The 20,697-nt window shown below is 46.5% G+C and overlaps 1 protein-coding gene and 2 long non-coding RNA genes across 16 annotated transcripts in view; 1 reads left to right on the forward strand and 2 right to left on the reverse strand.

The window, feature by feature from the left end:
• Window positions 1-4,506: 4,506 nt before the first annotated feature.
• Window positions 4,507-7,783, reverse strand: LOC135293216 (uncharacterized). Of its 4 annotated transcripts, XR_010355327.1 has the most exons (4): window positions 6,835-7,783; window positions 6,106-6,239; window positions 5,388-6,028; window positions 4,507-5,280 (listed from the first exon to the last, which is right to left on the reverse strand). It is a non-coding gene; the product is annotated as an uncharacterized LOC135293216 (long non-coding RNA). The 4 variants fall into 4 exon arrangements; XR_010355326.1 differs by lacking the exon at window positions 6,106-6,239; XR_010355325.1 differs by having other exon boundaries at window positions 5,388-6,260.
• Window positions 7,784-9,203: 1,420 nt separating this feature from the next.
• LOC135293215 (uncharacterized) overlaps window positions 9,204-20,697 on the reverse strand; it is a 49,385-nt gene continuing 37,891 nt past the window's right edge. Inside the window, exon 3 of the long non-coding RNA XR_010355322.1 lies at window positions 9,204-9,793. This is a non-coding gene — a long non-coding RNA (uncharacterized LOC135293215). The remainder of the gene's footprint in view (window positions 9,794-20,697) is intronic.
• SYNJ1 (synaptojanin 1) overlaps window positions 9,490-20,697 on the forward strand; it is a 48,017-nt gene continuing 36,809 nt past the window's right edge. For all 11 annotated transcript variants that reach the window (XM_064407200.1, XM_064407204.1, XM_064407203.1 and 8 more), the window contains exons 1-5: window positions 9,490-9,629; window positions 16,142-16,228; window positions 16,603-16,870; window positions 19,159-19,384; window positions 20,578-20,661. In XM_064407200.1, coding sequence (XP_064263270.1) covers window positions 9,506-9,629; window positions 16,142-16,228; window positions 16,603-16,870; window positions 19,159-19,384; window positions 20,578-20,661 — 789 coding nt within the window. In that variant the 5' untranslated portion in view covers window positions 9,490-9,505. The remainder of the gene's footprint in view (window positions 9,630-16,141; window positions 16,229-16,602; window positions 16,871-19,158; window positions 19,385-20,577; window positions 20,662-20,697) is intronic.

A 20,697-nucleotide genomic window follows, 5' to 3' on the forward strand; every position in this document is an offset into this window, starting at 1 on the left:
ATCGGCTATTTTCGGCTCTTCGCCTAAACTCGGCAATTATCGGCTATTTTCGGCTCTTCGGCTAAACTCGGCAATTATCGGCTATTTTCGGCTCTTCGGCTAAACTCGGCAATTATCGGCTATTTTCGGCTATTCGGCTACACTCGGCAATTATCGGCTAAATTCGGCTATTTTCGGCTCTTCGGCTAAATTCGGCTATTATCGTCTAAACGGGATTTTCCCGCTTTTTTTTTGCCGCCCTCTTGAGAAGGTCAAGCGAGTCCGCGACACGGTACTCCCAAGATGGCGGCCGTGAGAGGACCTCGGCAAAGAGAGGCGTTTCGCCAATGCCTGTTAGCAACCCGCCGAAACACGCCCGCCCGCGGCGCCACTGAGCCCACAGTCCGTGTCCACAGCACTTGAAACGCCACAGAAAATCCTACCGGGCCGCGCCGGCGCCAGGGTGGTGTGCGGGCAGTCAAGTAGACGTACCGGGGGGGGTCCTCGATTTTCCCGCTCTTTTGGCCGCCCTCTTGAGAAGGTCAAGCGAGTCCGCGACGCGACGCGACACGCCACTCTCAAGATGGCGGCCACGAGAAGCCCTCGGTAGAGATAGAGGCGTCTATACTAAAGCCTGTCGAAGCCCGCCACAAACGCCACCGCCCGCGGCGCCGCTGAGCGCACAGCCCGTGTCCACAGCACTTGAATCGCCACAGAAAATTCCTCCGGGGCCGCGCCGGCGTCGGAGCGGCGTGAGGGCAGCTCAATAGACACACCATGGGCCTCATTTTTCCCGCCCTTTTCGCCGCCCTCTTGAGAAGGTCAAGCCGGTCCGCGACACTACGCGTCACGCCACTCTCAAGATGGCGGCTGCGAGAAGCCCTCGGCAAAGGGAGGCGTCTATACTCAAGCCTGTCAGCGCCCGCCACAAACGCCACCGCCCGCGGCGCCGCTGAGCGCACAGCCCGTGTCCACAGCACTTGAATCGCCACAGAAAATTCCTCCGGGGCCGCGCCGGCGTCGGAGCGCCGTGCGGGCAGCACATTAGACACACCATGGGCCTCATTTTTCCCGCCCTTTTGGCCGCCCTCTTGAGAAGGTCAAGCCGGTCCGCGACACGACGCGACACGCCACTCCCAAGATGGCGGCCGGGAGAGGCCCCCGGCAGAGAAAGGCGTTTTCGCCTATGCCTGTCAGAAACCCGCCGAAATACCTCAGCTCTCGGTGCCGTTGAGCCCACAGCCCGTGTCCACAGCACTTGAATCGCCACAGAAAATCCCGCCGCTGCTGCTCTGGCCTCGGGGTGCCACGCAGGCAGTCCAGTAAACGGACGGAGGTCCTCGACTTTCCCGCTCTTTTTTGCCGCCATCTTGAGAAGGTCGAGCGCGTCCCGGCCGAGCCCCCCCCACGCCGTCGGCCGCTGCAGCAGCGCGGCACAGAGAGGCGTTTTCGCCGCCGCCCCTCGGCTGCCTGTCGGGAGGCTGCAGTACCGCGCTCTAGCCACAAGGCGGCGGCGCTGCCGCCCGCCTCAGCCGGGGGGAGCTGCAGTACCGCGCTCTGGCCACAAGGCGGCGGCGCTGCCGCCCGCCTCAGCCGGGGGGAGCTGCAGTACCGCGCTCTGGCCACAAGGCGGCGGCGCTGCCGCCCGCCTCAGCCGGGGGCGCCGCACGCCGCGGGGCTGCGGGCGGGGCGGGGCGGGGCGGGGCTAAAACGAACCGGGGGGATCCCCTCCAAAACCTCTTCTAAAATAAATGCCCCAAAACAACCCGGAAGGGGGAAAAAAATCCCTGCCTCTAACCCAATAAGAAGCAAAATTAAGACCTCTTTCTTTTAAACAATATTTAAATTTTTTTTCATATTTATATTCACATTTATATTCATAATGTATATTGGTGTAAATGTAATTTATACTCTATATTACTTATTTATATTTCTAGTTTTGTACATATCTTTATATATCGATTATATATTTATATATTTCGATTTATATTTGTATAATGCTTATATTGTGTAAAATAAAACCCCTACCTCTACCCATATAAAAACAAGGACTTTTCTTTCACACTGTATTTCAATTTTTTTAATTTGTATTTTTCATATTTATATTCACATTTACATTTAAAATGTATATTGATGCATAGTGTTATTTGTATTATATATTACATCTCTACCATAAAGATATATAAATATCTTTATATAAATATAAACTATTTATATATTTTATAAATATAAAAAATATAAACAAAAATATCTATCTTTATATATTGATTATATATTTCCATATTTGGAACTATATCAAAATAATATGTATATTCATATTATCTAAAATAAAACCCCTGCCTCTAACCAAATAAAAACAAAAAAGCCCTTTCTTTTAAATTATATTTAATTATTTTAATATTTATATTCTTCATAATTATATTCACATTTGCGTTTATAGTTTATATTGATAAATTACGTTTATAAATATATATAATACACATCATCATGTAATATAACTTTTTTACTTTTATTACATATCACAAGTACTGCTAATACTTCTATTCACTTAAATTTTTAATTTTTATTTATATCTTTAGGTATTTATGATGTGTTTCTACACTTAGATATCTACCGTTATTTTCTTTATATTTATATTTTTTATAATAAAACCTCTGCGTATTGCCAAATAAAAACCAAAAACCCCCTTTCATTTAAACTATATTTAAATGTTTTTATATTTATATTTTTCATCTTTACATTGACATTTACGTTTTTAAGTGGTTATATATTACATTATTATATATTGAGATTCTATATTTAGATATATAATAAATATTACATATAATATGTTATAATTAAATAAGACATACACTATAATTTGTACTTTGTATTGTGTCGATTTATATTATTTTGTATTTATTTATATTTAGATACATCGTGTATAAATGTATATATTTATATACATAGTATATATTTATATACAATATTTTCCCCCTTCCACTTAAAATAGAGCACAGAGATTCTCCGTCACCCCTGTGATACCCCTAATACCCTGGAAAAGGCAGGTTTTCATTTCACCAATACCCTTAAAACCACGAGTGAAGGGGGATCCCCCACCAGTTCAAACACAGACAATAATGGAATTTTAATTTCTTTTTTTTTTTTTTCCCTGGGGGCACCGGGGAGGGATTGGCAAGATGAAATTGCAAAGGGAAAGGAGAAAAGTCCCCGCTACAAATCCACACGAGCTCACCTGTTCGGCTGCTGCTTCCCGGCACGGAGCTTTGTTCCTCGGCACCTCCTTTGAGCAATGCTCCACGCACCCAAGTGCGTATCCAGGTGTTCCCCCAGACCCTCGGAGAAGCTCTCGGCGTCCTTCCACGAGACAGCGCCGGGAGCCCCCCATAAACCCCTCTGCTCAGCAGCTCCAGGCAAAAGGGAGCTCAGGCACCCAGCATGACCCCGCTCATTCGCCACCCACCTGCTCCCCCACCGCCGTGTGGCTCCCTCTCCTCGGGACCTTGGGGTGCCCCAAATGACATCAGAGCCCCGAGTGTTGACCCCCCTTTCCCCACCCCCAAAGAAGGCACCGAGCGAGTCAAACTGCCCTGGAGAGCAGCGCAGCGCTTCCTTCAAGCCCTTTCCACACGCACATCCCCCCAGAAAGGGACTCCGCCGCACCAAGAAAGGGGGGGCAGCCCCCAGAAGGGCTGAAGTTCCTCCCCAGCCTCGCTGTCACCCCCGAGGGGCAGAGACAGGGAGCGGCAGGGACGGCTCGGCACAGAGCGGGGCCGCTCTCAGCGGCATGTCGGGAGAGCCGCAGGTCCGGCAGTGTCGGGCGCTGTGTCTGAGCGGCACGGGGGGATCCGCCGAGAGCTCCGGCCCCGTGCGGGGACTCCTGCAGGGGCCGAGGGGCGCCGGGCTCCGGCCCTCTGGGCTTTATTCTCCGGCGCCCCGAGCCCCGCGGCCGCGGGGAAAGAACGAAAGGGGGAACAGGAAGAGAGGAGCGATAGCAGGGTAGGGAGGGAGGTCGGACTGGGGAGGAAAGCGGGAGGGGAAGGGAAATCCCGAGAGAAGGAGAAGAGGGACCGTGGACAGAGGAGGGAGAGAGAAGGGGAATAGAAGGAAGTAGCGGGCTAGGGACAGGACAGGAAGGAGCTGAGTTTGGGGGGGCAGAGGGGAATGCGGGCAGGAGGAAGGACGGGTAGAGAGAGGGACAGGAGGGGAAGCCTCACAGAACCCCGAGCCCACCCGGCCGTGCCGGGGATGCTGCGCTCGGCGGAGCTCGGTTCGGTTCGGCTGCACCCGGGTCTTCGGCTAAATTCGGCTATTATCGGCTAAACTCGGCTATTATGGGCTACGCTGGGCTCGCTTCGGCAGAACTCGGAGCCGCTCGCTCCGTTCGGCTCGGCTCGGCTCCGTTCGGCTCGGCTCGGAGCCGCCTCACGTTCAGCGCGCGCAGATCGCTGCGCTCCTGCAGCCGGGTCCCAAGGGCGGCCCGGCCGTCGCACGGAAACCCCCCCAAGCAAGATTAGACAAAGCAGCTTCTGTGTTAAACCCTTTATATCCCATAAGGAGAAAACTGCTCTACCTCATCTTTTTCCACTCATTTTTCTTTGATTTCAAAATCAGAGTTACGAAAACCTACTCGAGAACAATATTTAGTAAGTAATCAATAAAGTAATCCTGTAAATTTCATAACCTGAAGAAAAAGTTATACCTGTTTCCACAAAAAATAAATACACGAGATTGCTGCTCACTGTGTCAAAACTTATTTAAAATACACCAAAAAAACCCTACATAAATAGTTCCACAACCAAAACAAAACACATAAGCAACCCTAACTAAAACCACGCATCCAGTGTTCATCAGTCACCAATCCTAAAAATCCATTTTCTACATATATTGTTAGTATACCTCTTAACACCTAACCTTATCCCTCACAAACTTTAAATTGTAAATCAGTAAATCCTATACATCACAAACTCTTGAAATACAATTTATACACTCTTGTCCAAATTACAGTTAAGCCACAACAATTAAAATTACTAAAATCATTACAAAAAAATACTTGTATAATATTAGTTACAAAAAAAAACCCAAACAAAAAACCACAAAACCACAAAGAAGTTGCCTCAAAGTGTCAAAAACATAATTTAAAACAATTAACACGACTAAGACCAACATAATAATAGATCAAAAAAAATAAATAATCACTTGAACAGAAATTTACTCCTCAAGATCAATTCCCACAAGAGCCATGAACCGGGTCCGCTGGCCAGTTGCTGAGGGAGTCTCGGCGTAATACCACTGGAACGCCTAAAGCACACAAACGAGAACGGAGCCTAAGAGTTGCACCAGAAATCGAGACCTGAGCAATACCACCTGCTTCCGTCCACCAGTCTCTGCTCACCTTGCCCACTTACCTGACTGCTAAAGTCCGGCTTTACTTCCTAAAAACAAGGACGAACAATAATGCTGTAACACAGAGTCACCGTGTACGCTTCTTCTGCAAAGACAAACAGAGACTGACCTGAGCCCCTCAGCACTGTGGGGCTTGTTCTTTACCTGGCCTAAGAGGGGTCACCTCTTGCACATCCTCGCCTCCAGAGCTGACTCCAAAATTGTGGGGGGATAGAAATATAAGAAAATATAGTGCAGAAAATAATCTCACGCCTAAGGAGCTGCAGCTGGGCCAATTACCAAAGATTAGGAACAGGCCTGACCTTAACAGGCCACAGCTGTGACCAGTGAGGAGAAGAGTGCTATAAAAGAGGGGGTTGGCTGGTTGAGAAGGCAAATGGAGCTAGTTGCTACTTTGTGAGGAAGAAAGAGTTGGTGCTCTGAGGGGCTGCCCATGAGAGAACACCAAGGTATGAAACTTTTGCAATAAGGTAACAACAAAAAAGTTCTCCCAGTACCTCACTTTCATTCCCCCCTGCATGTCACAGCCCTCGACTTATCTCTCGAGCATCCTGGGATGAGAAGCCACGTCTGCTGCAAAGGAAGGCCGCCTCTCTCGCTGGCAATTTCCTGCAGTCACCGGGCTGTGGTCCCTTGGTCACGGCTACAATCAGGAACGCCAAACGTCACTGCACCATCTTAGCCGCACAGCTGCCAAAACCCAGCAAGCCTGCTACTCACCATTCTCCTAAGGACGCCCGGCTCCTCGGCCCTCAGAGGCCGACCCTTGCAGAGCTGCGCTCTTCGCAGCAGTCTCACCATTGAACCAACCAACCATGGCCACAGTCAAGGTTGTGAGCTTCCCTGGCTGTGGGCTACAGGCATCCCTGGGTGGGCTGGGAGGGAATCCCCCGGTTATCCCTGGGGGTGTACCTGTGAACCCTAACCCTCCACTACTGCACCCTGCTTAGGGTTAGCATTACAGTTACTGCGGGCACTTGTGGGGGTTCTGCCCTTGTCCTCCTTTAGGGTTGCTGTTTAGGGTATGGGCTGGCATGAGGTGAGGGCTGGTACACCTGTATTCTGCCTTATATCCCAACCTGTACCCCTGATATTCACTGTGTGCTCTCTAGCCCTTGAGTTGTTCCTCTCTAAAGTCTCTCTCTGACACTGTCAAGCCCACCTGATATTTGTTCCTTTCTTCTCAGTCTCTCATTTACTGTTTCTGGCCCCTGGCATCTGTATATCACCCTGGAGCCCCGGCTTTGCTGTTTGAGATGCCCCTCTGCCTCTCAGCTGCTTGCGTGGTGTTTAAGGTAAGGGCTAGGGCAGGGGTGAGGACTGATGTACCTCTACCTTGTATCCTAACCTGTACCCTGTATTTTTGCTGGGCCCTCTCTCTGTTCCTCAGCTTGTGACCTGCCACCCTCGAGCCCACCTGCTTAGCGCTGCCTCCCAGGTTATTCCCACCTTTTTTCTTTTGGTCGAGTGCAGCTCTGAGCGCTGTGATGGCGACCGGCTCTCCTGCTCACCGTCGCTGTATGGTCAAACATGTGGCCGGGAACAGCCATCTATATCATCTATATCCATGTATCTATATCTATGTATCGATAATCTGTCTCTGTCGCCGGGAGCGGCGTGGCCTGCTGATTATTACACGGTAATGAGGGGGCGGGGCGATGTGCCGATGTAATGAGGCGCGTGGGCGGGGCGAAGGGACGTGCTGGTGTTTAGGACGAGGGATGGGTACTGCCGTACAGGGGGGGATGGAGCGATTGGAGCAAAGTTCTCCGGAGCCTCCCAACAAATCCTCCTGCCTGACAAAACCCCGGCCCCAGCGCGGTCTGCACCCAAAACTTGGTGATGAACATTGCCTTGGAGACTGGACGGGACCACGGCAAAAAAGAAACCAGCTGGGAGGGGGACAAAAGGAAGCTCAGCAGGGCCGGGGAGCGGGGGGCTGCGGGCAGTACCGCGGGCTGCGCTCCCGCCCCTGTCCCGCCCGTGTCCGCCGCGCAGCGCTGAACGCGGGGGTCGCTCCCTGCCGTGCCAGCGGCGGCTGTGCCGGGAACGGGGAAAAATCCCCTTGGCTCGGGCAGCTGTGGAGCCTGCCTCTGAAACAGACCCTGCTGGGCCACGCGAGCGGCTGGGGCTGGTGGGCTTGTTGAGCTGGAGAGGAGATTGAGCTGGGAACTCTTTAGGGGTCCTGAGCTTCCGCCCGAGGGCTGGCTCTGCTCTCTGCGAGCAGTGATGGGACCCAGGGAACGGCTGGAGCTCTGTCAAGGTTAGGCTGAGTATCAGGAAAAGTTATTCCCCCAGAGGGTGCTGGGCACTGCCCAGGCTCCTCAGGGCATGGGCATGGCTCCGAGGCTGCCAGAGCTCCAGGAGCCTTTGGACAGCGCTCCCAGGGATGCACGGGGTGGGATTGTTGGGGGGGTCTGTGCAGGGACAGGGGTTGGACACGATGGTCTTTGTGGGTCCCTTCCAACCCGCGACATTCCAGGGCTCTATTCCATGACTGCAGTCAGCAAGAGGCCGGCTCCAGGCGGCTCCCACCGAGCCGAGGCGCTGTGAGTACGGCAGCCCTTTGCCGAGCGCGGTGACTCAGTGGCGGCTCAGTCCGCACGGCTCTTCCTCACCCTGTCCCTGGGGTTCTGCTCCTCTTGGCAATCCCGCAGCGGGACTCGGGCCTGGCCGTGCCCCGCACACGGCTCGGCTCGTTTAAGCCGCAGCTCCGTCCCCGCTCGGCCCCAGCGCCCGCCCCCGGCACCTCCCCTCCGGGGCGGGCGGCGCAGTGCGGAAGGACGCGGGGCCGGGAGGAAGCGGATCCCGCCGGCTCCGCGGCACCGGGCGGGGCGGGCGGACGGTGAGCGCGGCGGCACCGCGGGCCGGCCGGGGCTCGGGGGCTCCTGCGGGCTCGGGGGGCAGGCGGGCTGGGCGGGTGTTGCCGGGCCCGTGGCTCGGCCGTGCCCCCGGCCCGCAGGGCGCGGCGGGGCCGGGGCCAGGCCGGGGCCGGCGGTGCGCGCTCGCTCGCTCCGGAGGTCACGGAGCTGCCGGGAAGGGAGGGCGGAAGGCCCCGCTCCGGAATGAGAAATCCTCGTTCTCTGCGTTTTCCCGAGCCTTAGCACGGAGAATTTGGCTGCTCTCGCATTTGTTTATGGTTTGCTGCAGTGTGAGAGTTCTGTGGGGTTTTTTTTGAGATCTCGCTCGCGTGTGGCTGGCGGGCAGCGTCACCAGTGACACTGCGATGTTTCAGCCGCCGCAGGGCAGGGTTTGCATCCAAACCAAACGCTGCTTTCGTTAAAAAAAAGGGAAAAAAAAGCTGAAAATAGATTGACGTTTTTGTACGGTCCTTTAAAATGTCTTGATGGCTTCAGTGTTTAAAATATTATGTCCTTTTGTACAAGGGCAGAATTAGTGAAATAGATCTAAAAAAATTGAAGGCTCCTGCTCTGCTTTTGGCACTAGTTTACCATTAAGGTGGCATTTTTCTTCCATATTGCTGGTAGCTGGAAAACCTTTTAGTTTTTTATTTCGGTAAGAAAATTTTTCTGAGAAATCCTACTAATTAAGTATTGGGAAAGAAATTGCATTAAACTAAAATAGAGTGGGATTAGGTTTAGGTGTGTTCCTTGAGAAGGTGTTGAGGCCCTGGCACAGGCTGCCCAGAGCAGCTGTGGCTGTCCCTGGATCCCTGGAAGTGTCCAAGGCCAGGCTGGACAGGGCTTGGAGCACCCTGGGATAGTGGAAGGTGTCCCTGCCCATGGCAGGGGGTGGCACTGGATGGGCTTTAAGGTCCCATCCAACACAAGGCAGTGTGGGATTCTGTACAATTCTAGTTGTCTCAAAGGAGCTTTTAAATAAATCCAGACTTTTAAAGGTGTTTTTCTGGGTAGTTCTGGTTTTGAAACACTGTTTTGCCGTCTTTAGGTAATCCCTGTGGTTTTTTTAGACATAGATAAACTAAGTCTCATGAGGTAGAATGAGGGAGCAGGGGATTTTGTTGTTAGTTTTTGCTGAACGTGTTAAATCCCTAGGAAAGGCCGTGGGTCAGACCAGCCCTGCGGGAGGTGTGTGGGAGTGCAGGGAGGTTTCACTAACATCATCTTGTGTTGGACAGGCTGCCTGTGCTTGAGGCAAAATGGCTTTCAGTAAAGGATACCGAGTCTATCACAAGCTGGATCCACTTCCCTTCAGCGTGATCGTGGAAACCAGGAACAGAGAAGAATGTCTCATGTTCGAGTCCGGAGCTGTGGCTGTCCTCTGTGAGTCGCTCTGTTTTGATAACTGCTCTGTTAGAAAGGTGGCAGACTTGGCGTGGTGCGAGCTGTTTCATTTGGGGAATGGAAAGAAGCAGCTGTTCTGTTGTTCTGTTTGCTAATGGAGAGGCTTCTGATTTAAATGAGAAGAGACGTTTTCTTATCTTCATCTGTTGAGAAAGAATTTTGCACATTTCATTACATTTCTTTATACATCCATATTTTCATGTCCACTAAATTTTCTTATAATTGCCTCCAACATCACCTTGTTTCTTGTGTTCTAAACAACCCTATTTTGAACTAATTTTGATGTTGTATTTCATAGCAATAAATTCTATATTCTTAAATGTTGTATAATAATTTGGTTTTATCTCATTTTGTGTGATTTTTGATAGCTTTTTGGTTTTTGGCTTTATTTTGTCCCTGTATTTTTAACCTCCCTCAAGACTTGGTATGGCTTGGTCTTGTAATAAAATGAATAATATATGGAGCAAGATGTCTTGCACTGCGAAGTTATTTTTACATGTTTTAAGTGAAGAATGCATGAGATATTTCCCCAAATTTTTGCCCCACTCCCTTTTTTTTTGTTGGAGAACACTGAAATGAAAAGTGCAGAAAAGAACCATAAGGGCTATACATAGATTTTAAAAATACATAGAATTATGACATATGTTTGTTTTTTAAGAAGTCAAAGCACCTGGTTGCACAGCATTTCTCAGCTCGATATTGGCTCTTCTGTAGAAAGCTTTCATTCCATGGAAGTAGTTTTCTCCTTAGGCAGCACCTGTTAGAGGCCAGGCAATGACTGACGTGGTTGCTGCAGCTGTATGATTGTCCAGGTGAACAGGGGGTGCTTTTCTCCTATTTTTAAAATTCTGGGGTTTTTTTCTGGTGCAGTTTCTTCTCACTATGTATTTAAGTAATCTCCTTGGCTTTGGTAGCAGTATCCATAAGGCACTGTGGTGTGGATTGGGAGTAAGTGTCCAGTCATGAAGGTAGCAGACAGGTTTAGTGCAAGCCATAAGGTGTTTTGAAGATTTGTGGAACAGGTTGTTTTATCCTGTGTTTAGTAATTACGGAACATGCTTGAGCTACTTAAGGGCTAACAGATGAAAAAATATTTATTCCTGAAGGTTATGCTCAAAGAGGGCAGTAAGTCACCTCTTGTGCTGGGATAGGCTGCAGGCACCTGGATAAAGGTCCTTTCCTAAAACTTTGACCCATGTCAAAGTTCTTGTCCACTTCCTGACCTTCTTGTTGGCAAGCAGAGGAAGCCAGACCTGGAGAAGTTTGGAAGCCTCTGTCCTCTTGGGTTCTGTACTTAGTGGTAGCTCATTATTAATCTCAAAGCACTGTCCTTGGAATTCTAATTGGTAGGTTACGTCATAGCAAATGTTCATACTCGGCTGGAAGTAGTCACAGAGTATTGTTTTCAGTAAGCTTAACCAGGAAACTGGTTACTCTTTTTCTGTCTGGTACACGGGCATAGTTTGCCACTGAATATTTAGCAGTGGCATTTTTCTTTAATTCCCTCTGTTTTATTTCTGTGTAATTCCCTAAATTCTTTAGGCACTGATACTTTTCTTAATGGTTGGAAGATCACACTCTTAAACTGACAGCAGAAAAGGCCCAGGAGTCCCCTAGCTCAGGTTTCTTTCTTCTCTTTTTTGCTTGCTGTTCCCATCTGGTATCAGTTCTTTTAAATGCATATTTAAAGGCGTACAATTATTAGTACTTAGGAAGATTTGTGAAGTGTTACTTCTCCATCTCGCTGGTCATGTCACAGAATCCAGACAGAAGATTCCAGTCTGTAGCTGTACAAACTTACAGGTATTTGTACAAATAATAGACCAAGTTAATGCAATACTACTGTCCCTTGGGAAGGATTTCCCATGTTTGTAAAATCTGTGTGAACAGATAGAAAAATGGTCAGATCAAGTGTGCATCAATTTAAATCCAGAACAGCGTCACTTTAAACTGTCAAAAACTTCTGGGTTTTGGTGACGGTGCTACCACTTTTTAGACTACAGAAATTGACGATACTGACCCCAAAACTGTTAGACATCTTCCCGAATATTTTAATGAATACTGGAGATGAAGTAACATGTTTAGCCTTATACCTGATCATAGTTCTGCCTGTATGTAGAGTGGATAATATATGCACAGCCTAGTGAAATACATTTTAGCATCAAAACTGATTCACGTGGTTCAGTTCTGAGAGCCTTAGTGCACTGCACCTCCTGGAATATCCACGTACAGAAATTTGGCTTTGAAATGGGCTAAGAGAACGGAGTGGAAGCTTACTGATCCTTTAAACATCATCTTAAAGGAAGCATGTCTGTCATTTTGCTGAGGGAAGGATAACTGCTTTAGCCTTTCCCCCGTGCCCTCGGTGAGGCATTGCAGGATGATTCAGAGGATTTGGTTCAGCCTCGGTAGGAAATGCTGCACGGCTCAGATGGTGGGTGATTTTCAGTGTGTGTGCCATGTGCTGTTCCAGTCAGCCAGGTCGGAGGGAAGCAGGGAAGAGGGTCGAAAGGATGGTTCAGAGGTGGTGGATATGTATGACCCTCAGTCTGAATGTGGGAGCAGCCCAGGCCATGCTTCTCCTGGAGGTGTTCTGTGTGGATTAACTAATGTTGCTGTGACTGAAACAGCTGAGCCATACTTTGCTTTCCTTTGTGCATTTAACACCTCTTTGGTCAGCACGGTGCTGTTATTGGAGTATGGGGGATCCTTCTCAAAGCCTGGTGAGAGCACCTGGGTTTAAATGTCAGCAGCTTCACTGCTGATTTGTTTGGAATTTAGTTGGAGTGTGTAATATATTGATTTTTCTTACTTTCCACGTGAAATGGGCAGTATATTTATTCTTTGAACTAGGCCTCTCTGAGATGCCTTAACTGGAAGGGTTTCCCTGACTGGGCAGGAGTGTGCTCTTTCCCTCTCCCTGCTGGTGAGTCATCCCACATGAGTGCTAAGCTGTCTTTGCTCCTGTCGCCTGCCATGGAGAACATTCTGTCTGGGAGAACAGGGAGCCGTGAGCGTCACGCACATCCTTGGACTGCAGAGTCACAGTGAAGCTGAGCAGAGAGCAGGTGTGAGCAGGAGAAGGCACAGTGCCTGCCTGGGCTCTGGAGCTGAACTGGGAGCTGTGGTAACCTGTGTGCAGCGGGCACTCTGGTAGCTGCTCACTGCCAGGGCTAGCAGAGCTACTCAGACCACGTCGTAGTAAGGACATTCTACCACGCAGTTAGACCAGGGTGATCTCAGCAGGCCTTGAAAAGTAATCAGGCAGGGTTTTCTCATCGCCAGCATCCTGAGCTGAGCCAGTACTAGGGGTGTGTCAAAAAAAGAGGTATCAAAAGTAATAAAATAGTTCTTTGGCTGGTTGATTTAATAGATGAAAGTGGTGAGTCTCTGTTCTGATTTTGATGTCCCCTCTGTGGTAATATTCGGGTGTTAGCTTTAATTTAAATACCAAAAATCTAAAAGCCCTAATTTGACAAATCCCTGGAAAACCTTAGTCTTAAAAGATCAAAACCAAATTGTGTTCCTAAATTTTTTGCAGCTTTTTCAGAATCTAAACCTTTTAAAATGACAGTTCTATGGACATTCTCGTCTAATGTAAGTTAGAAGTCTTGGGCATGAAGGAAATGCACATAATTTCAGGATCGTGGTTTTGTTCCCAGATCAGAATCCCATATTCTACCTGGAAACTGTAGCCACTAACTAGAAATGTGCTGTCTCATGGCCCTCTGTGAGCACACCAAGAGAACCCAGCCAGAGAGAGCCTGCATGGTGGCTTTCAGTGTGATCTGAGCCTTTCAATTGTTAAAACTGGGAAACTGATTTCTGGATCTGGAATGAAGCAAGAATACGAGTTGAATCAGATTATCCCAAAAACAGGATTGTTGATGGGGCTTCATTTCTGTAACACTGGTAGGGCTGATGTATTCCCTTCAAAATAATTGAATTGTTCACCTTTCTTGCGAGTTTGTGATTGAGAAGGCGTGCTTTTTACAGATGGCATTTTAAAATGCTGTTGGCTGTTAATCCTTAACAAACAGTGAGTTGCAATTTTGTTGTTTTTCTCTTGACACTGCAAATGGGGCTTTCTGGCTTTCTCCAGAGGTACGTGGCAAATTGATTTGAAAATCACTTGCTAAGTGTTGTGATTTTTGTGGCGTTGTTGTGTTAGTTTGGTTTGGGTTTCTTGATATTGCTTAATAGTGATCATGAAATTATAAAATCTTCCCATTTTTGAGGGCTAAAGATAGGGGTAAGTAGGACTGGTGCCTTGGGCTTCCAGAGGGCAGACTTTGGCCTGTTCAGGAGACTGGGTAAGAGTCCCTTGGGAAGAGAATGGAAAGGAGTGTGGGCAAGCTGTGTCTTCCTGATTTCATCTTGGTTTTCAGAAGCTTCAGTGCTTTTCCTCGATGTTGTAACACTCCTGACCACAGGAAGTTCCTTACTGGGCACTGCCTCAAAAGCAGAAGCCTGGGGTTGGTGGGCATGGACCAGGGCAGGATGGAGGAAATGATGCCATATTGGATTGGACATTCTCCCATGTGCCTTAAAAAGCAAATTGAAACACTTAGATGGTCATTGTGGAAAGGCTTTGAGTTCACACTGAATTAGGTCCAATGTAAATGAAAAATGTGGCATGAAATACTTTTGATTGGTTCTTGGGCACTTTAAGAAAATAGTAATTGGCTACCCACAGTAAGTTGCTCTATTTTTATTTGGTTAGTTGGTTGGTTTTTGCAACCCTTTGCTGCTCTATTAGCCTTTGTTGGGCTTTTTTGTTGGTCTGAGTTTGCAAAGCCCATGTTACTTAATTTACTTTGGGCATTTACTTATTAAGGCTTAACAAGGATATCCAGCATTCTCTGCAATGGAAGGAGAGAATAAATCCATCTAAGACAGAAAAGGCATTGTTCTGACACGTCAGTAAATCCCAGCAGGCACCCGTAAGAAAAATCCTGCAGAAGTTTGAAAAGAAACCTGATCTTTCTATGATAATTTCAAATGTGGAGGAAGAACACAGCAGCTTTCTGGTTAGGGAAAACAGAGTTTAGAAGAGTACCTTAGTACCATTAAAGCCTTCCTCAAAAACATATTGAAGGAACCAGGGTCTGAAGTTTAGAAGTTCTTTCCAGCCCAGTGGTCTTCTGGTTAAGAAAAACAGTTTGGTGATGCTAACAAAATGTTTTTAGATTAGCTGCAAGTTCCTAAAACTCACCCTGGGTGAGGACTTTAGAAATACATTCTCGTGCTGCTATAGACCTATTTTTATTGTATCTGTATTACAGGAATATTAGTGCAATATGGTAAAGAAACTTTGAAAAATCCACTGAATAAAACATTGAATGGGGTTGGATTTCAAGCTGTGGTTGAATAATAGTTTAATCTATTTTAAATTGTCTGATCCACTTTAGTAAAAGAGCTGGCGGGTATTTGAACAGAAGCGGTAGGCTTGTGCACAGGCAGGGCTATACTAATCTTAGGGGATGCTTGTTAGGAAAAGCAATTCTAAGTAAAATATAGGGTTTTTAAATTCTAAATAAAATAGAAATTTTATTCTAAATGACATAGCTAATGTGAGAGAGAGCACAACAGAATGCCAGAGCAGATAGACATTTTGATTTACTCATGTCATGTCCAGGGGTTTTTAGTGTAAAAGCAAAATGGTGCTGATTGTTGGTAACCATGGAATCTTGATCCTTGTTGATCCAGTGGCAAAGCTGGAATTGTTCATGTTGCCCTTCTGGTCTTGGTCATGAGCAAAAGCTCAGGATGGGTGGGCTGCTGCTGCTCTGCAGCCAGGCTTCTGGCCTGGCTGTTCTAGTGCTGATGGAAGGGCTGAAATAGACGCTTAACTCCCAGGAGAGCAATGGCAGATATACTTTAATTTCTTCTAAAATATGACAGGGTTGTTTTGTGGTTTTCTTTTCAAAACTGTCTGTGAAAATTGTCTTCCTAATTCATCTGAGACCTGGGTTTTAAATACCAGTTTTTGGGACCTGCGAGACTTTTGGTCTGCTTGGAATATATCTAAGATAAAATGGACTTGCGATAGTCTTGTTCAGAGGTAATACTGCCACATGATGGTTTTATTATTGGAGGAAAAGGGTAACTTTTTTCCATTAAAAAAGCAACATTAGGCACTAATTTTAAGTACAGGAGAACATTCTGAGATGTGTTGTTTGTCTGTGCTCTACATGCTTTTTATAATAAGAGATGATGTTGTTAAAAATGCCAGTGTTCTCCTTTAATATCACTTGGAGTTTTGCTTTTTTATTGCTTAAAAACATAGCATGATCGTACTTTGTCACAGAATCAAACCCTCATTTTCCATTATAAAGTGCCATATGCTCATACATTTTGATTTCTTTCCAGAAGTGTCACGTAAGCAGCCGCTTTTGTAATCCCTCAGGTTCTCAGTTTGGAGTGGCTCGTTCTTGCTGCCATAGTATTGGGGCTTTTACATCAGCAAATCTTGCATTTTCTCTCCACAGCTTCTGCAGAAAAAGACACAATCAAGAATACGTACTCCAAAGTCATGGATGCATATGGGCTCTTGGGTGTGTTAAGATTAAATCTCGGTGAGTCAAATATGTAAAACTTGAATTTTTCATTTGGGGCAGAATACAGTGCTGCTCCTGTAAGAGCAGATCTTTGCAAAGAGGAACAGGGCTTATTTTTTTTCTATTTGTTTGGTTTGATTTTTTTTTCTTTGCAGAGCAACTTAGAAATTTGGAGCGCTCCCAGAAATGAGGGAGTGGACAAAAATAACTTCTGTTTTTGCAATATCTGTTCTTTGCAGAGTAGTTTCTCCTTTTCTTTTGTAGAGCTTGGGAATGTGTTCTTGGCGTTGGCTCTCTTTGTTTTTCAGGCAAACTGGGGTGGGGGCACATGAATGAATCAACATCTGCTCCGCCGAGATCCACTCTTTCCTGTGCCCTTTCTTGTTTTGCAGGAGACACGCTGTTACATTATCTGGTTCTAGTAACAGGGTGCATGTCTGTGGGGAAGATCCAGGACTCTGAAGTTTTCCGGGTTACTTCCACGGAGTTTGTGTCGCTGCGAGTGGACCCCACGGACGAGGATCGTATTTCTGAAGTGCGCAAAGTGCTGAACTCTGGGAACTTCTATTTCGCGTGGTCTGCAACTGGTGTCAGCTTGGACCTGAGTCTCAGTGCTCACCGCAGCATGCAGGAGCACACCACCGACAACAGGTTCTTCTGGTGAGTTCAGAATTGGTTCAGCAGGCGTCACAGAATGAATTCTGCTGCAAACTAGTGCCTGGCAAGTTTTTATCCTTGTCTTTCCCAGCTCTTACATGTACACCTTTCTCCCACAAATCTTGAGATGGAATAGCATTAGTTGAGCTCTAAGGGTGGAAGTATATTACTAATGACAGGATGGTTTTGTGGCCACTTGGAAGTTTCTTAATTGGAAGACACGGATTTTTCACTGCTTTTATTGTGTTTTCGTCTGAATATCTCCTGTGATGTTGTGTTTCAGTTCTGGTGCCTCTTAATTCTTCATCAGTTGTGTCAGTTTTTTAAATGGGTGTGGTTATGAAACTTCAAAGAAAAAAGTTACTGTTTTTTAGTATTTTCTGGATTCTAAAATGGTGTGGTGGTTATAGATAGATTCCAAGGGAGTTTCCAACACATGAAAGCACTTTAAAAGTTTTGTTCATCAAAAAATTGTGATGTTGCAGCTTTTGTTGAGACAGCAAGTAGGCTCTGCTACAGAGTGCACTTTGCTTGGCTGCTGCACTCACTATCCTTTTACTGGATATTTTTGAATAAAGTATTGTTTTCACATAAATAATATTTGCTGAGAGAAATACTGCTCTTTCTGTTGATCAGCAGTTTAAATAATGCCAGTAATGGACACTGACATGTCAGAAATTTTGTTCAGCCTTTGTTGAAAATGCTTTGTGTGTCCAGGTGCCTTGCAAAGGTGCTGAAGACTTGGCTTTGCACTGTTGGAACAGGTGAAAAGCTACATGCATCCCCCCCCCACTTCTGGGCAAAATACACCAAATCACCTCCAGCATATGAGCCAATGCTTCTCTAGTCTTAGCTGCTGTTTTGATCAGCTAGAGGAATCTGATCAGAGTGAAATGTAAGAAAATTATTATGGTAGGAAATAAGCTCAGGTCTGCAGAAACTTTATTTCCTTGATGTAGGTTTAGAGGGGTTGTAGAAACCTTGCTGTTGGTGTATGCATCTGGAAAAAGATGCATAGACTGATCCATTGTTCAGTCAGTACATCAAGGCTTGAGAAATGATGCCTGTTGACCCTGTCCAAATAAGCTGGGCTGATTCTGACCCCTGTTGTAAAACTCTGGCAGTTACCTGCTTCTGTGGTTTTTTTAGCAAGGACCAGTCCTCCCAGGAGGTAGGTGGAATGTCCAGATTCCAAAATCTAGAAATGTAACCGCTATAAGTCAAGAACAGGAAGTATTCTGCATATGCACTTCAGTGAGCTTCCTGTGGAATTTTCTATGCCAAACATCTAGGCTTAGAGTGCCCAGGGCGAGAATATTGTTTGCTTTCAGTGTCCTATTATAATGCACCTGTATACTTAGGTTTAGGATGAAAAGGTTAAAATAAAAGAGCTTCCACTGTTATAATGAACATGCTGTTTGCAATTCCAGTAGAGTTCTCTGGGCAGAGACACAACCAGACATCTTCCTGGAGTTACTTTTCTTTGCTTTGCAGAAAACTTTGCTCCCTTCTTATACAAGTGAATGTTTCCACAGAAGATCAAAAGCCAAGCCCCACTAGAGTGAGGCAAAAAAAATTTCACAAAACCTGAAGTTATTCTTAGTTACAGCATTGATTAGTGCTGGTAAATGCACAGGTACATTCAAACTGTGGATATTCCTTTCATGTGAGCAGTAACTGCTATTAGAGAATCATATATGCAGTATATAAAGTTGTAGCTCTCAGCCCTGAAATGGGTGTTTAAAGACATTTGAGAACCAGCTGGCTGGAAATGTATTCCTGGAAGCCTGTCTGGTGACTGGCTTAGGATTAGGTGGCATATAATGGTGGCATATAATGAGAGTATTTAATGTATATTGATAAGAATTTCCATTCCAGCTTTATGTTGTGGTGGTGTGAGATTGAATGGGGCTTTACACACTACAAAAAAGTAACCCTGTCATTGGAATCCTGCCATGCTTTCCTAGAGTCTGCAATCTCTGCCTTCTCAAAACAAGGCTAAGCAGAAAAGTATAAACAACTTGGAGTGTTGTTTTTTTTGGTGGGTGACAAGCAAGGGCTACAAGGGTTATTATTTTAAGGTCATGGAAATTCATAGCTTCACCCCATCTTCTTATTGTGCTATTTCAGGAAGATATTTAAGCGAGAGTTACATTACAAAACTATAGCATGCCTCTTTTCCTGGTCTTGTGTTACTAAGTGTGAAATGTAAGAAGTTAGTAGTTGGCTTCAGAGTTGGAGCTGAATTGTAATTCCTTGCGGTTGTGTGATGATTGTTTTCTCCCTGACAGGAACCAGTCGCTGCATTTGCATCTGAAGCACTACGGAGTGAACTGTGACGACTGGTTGTTGCGCCTCATGTGTGGAGGAGTGGAGATCAGGACCATTTATGCAGCTCACAAGCAGGCGAAGGCTTGTCTCATTTCCCGGCTGAGCTGCGAGCGGGCTGGCACCCGATTTAACGTCCGCGGAACAAACGATGATGGTCACGTTGCCAATTTTGTCGAAACAGAGCAGGTATGTTATGCTCCAGAGCCCACAGCTTGGCTGACAAGCCACTGTAAGACCCCAGTCATCTCAATGATGAGATTTTTGCTCTTAATCGATGAATCACAAGTCAAGTCTACCACCAGCAGATATTGGAATAGTTTCTTTGAGGCTAAATTAGGAAGCTAAGTAGGTTATGTAATTTGATGATCTTGGTTTTTAATGTGGCTTATGGTCAGGGCATGCCTGGGTCTGAGTTGCAGTAGCTTAAGAAGGTGCTGAACTCCCGTGGGTGGCTGTGCTTCTCCTGAGCCCCTTGAGCTGCATGGCAGCATGTACCACTTCTGGCCTGAGCTAATCTAAAGTAAGAGAAACAGGCAGAAGGGATTGTTGGCAAATACCAAAACACCGGTGCCTTGTGGCTCAGCGTTCCACTTAGCACAGCTCCTTGTAGAGCCACTGTCATTCTGCTGCCTTGGATTTTCATGGCTCTGCCCTCATTACACAGAAATGTGAGAACTTGCTAAATCCTTCTTTGCTGGCTTTCCTTGGCTCACTTCCTATGGTAGCCTATTCCCAAGGGGTTGTTCCTGCAGCTGTGTTCATGCTCCTGGGTTTCTTTGGCTGACTCACTGGCTCCTTCCAGAACCCAGGTGACTGAAGGAGGACTTCATGCAGGAAGGGCTGTGCTGGTACACTCCAGTTTCAGGAGTTTAGTCAGAACACTCTTGTTGCACTTTCTCTGCCCAAGTTTGCTAGTGTGCCAAGGTTGCTGAATGGCTGTGGTGTGTTATTCCACTTTAGTTTTCCTTTCCTGGGTACTTCATGGCCCATGATATGTTGGTTTCTGATGCAGAAAATCTGTGCAAGTGTTCTGAGTAGGCTGCACGGTGATTTTCTGTGCACTGGTGTTCATTTTAACTTTTCCTGCAGGAAAGTTTCACCAAGTTGTTTAAAACATATTACTCCTAGTGCAGAAGTTACTCAAGCCCAGATAATAAAAGCTGTATTTCCTTACACATTGTGAATTCTGCAAGGCAGCGTGAGCAGGATGGAAATCTTTGTAGGAGTTGTTCAGACTCTCAGAAGCAATATTTTAGCTTGTAGCGTGCAATATGTAATACACAAATATATTTTATTTGCTCCATGTTTAGTTAAGGCTAAGAATTCTATTATCTTACACTGTGATAATTATTAATACTATGCTTTACTGTTCTTAACAGGTGATATATTTGGATGACTCTGTGTCATCTTTCATACAGATTCGAGGATCTGTCCCATTATTTTGGGAGCAGCCAGGACTGCAGGTAAGCAGGAGATGAATAAGATTTAATTAATCAAAT

This window comes from Passer domesticus, unplaced genomic scaffold (assembly GCF_036417665.1).
Source record: "Passer domesticus isolate bPasDom1 unplaced genomic scaffold, bPasDom1.hap1 HAP1_SCAFFOLD_87, whole genome shotgun sequence".
Taxonomy (NCBI): Eukaryota; Metazoa; Chordata; class Aves; order Passeriformes; family Passeridae; genus Passer; species Passer domesticus.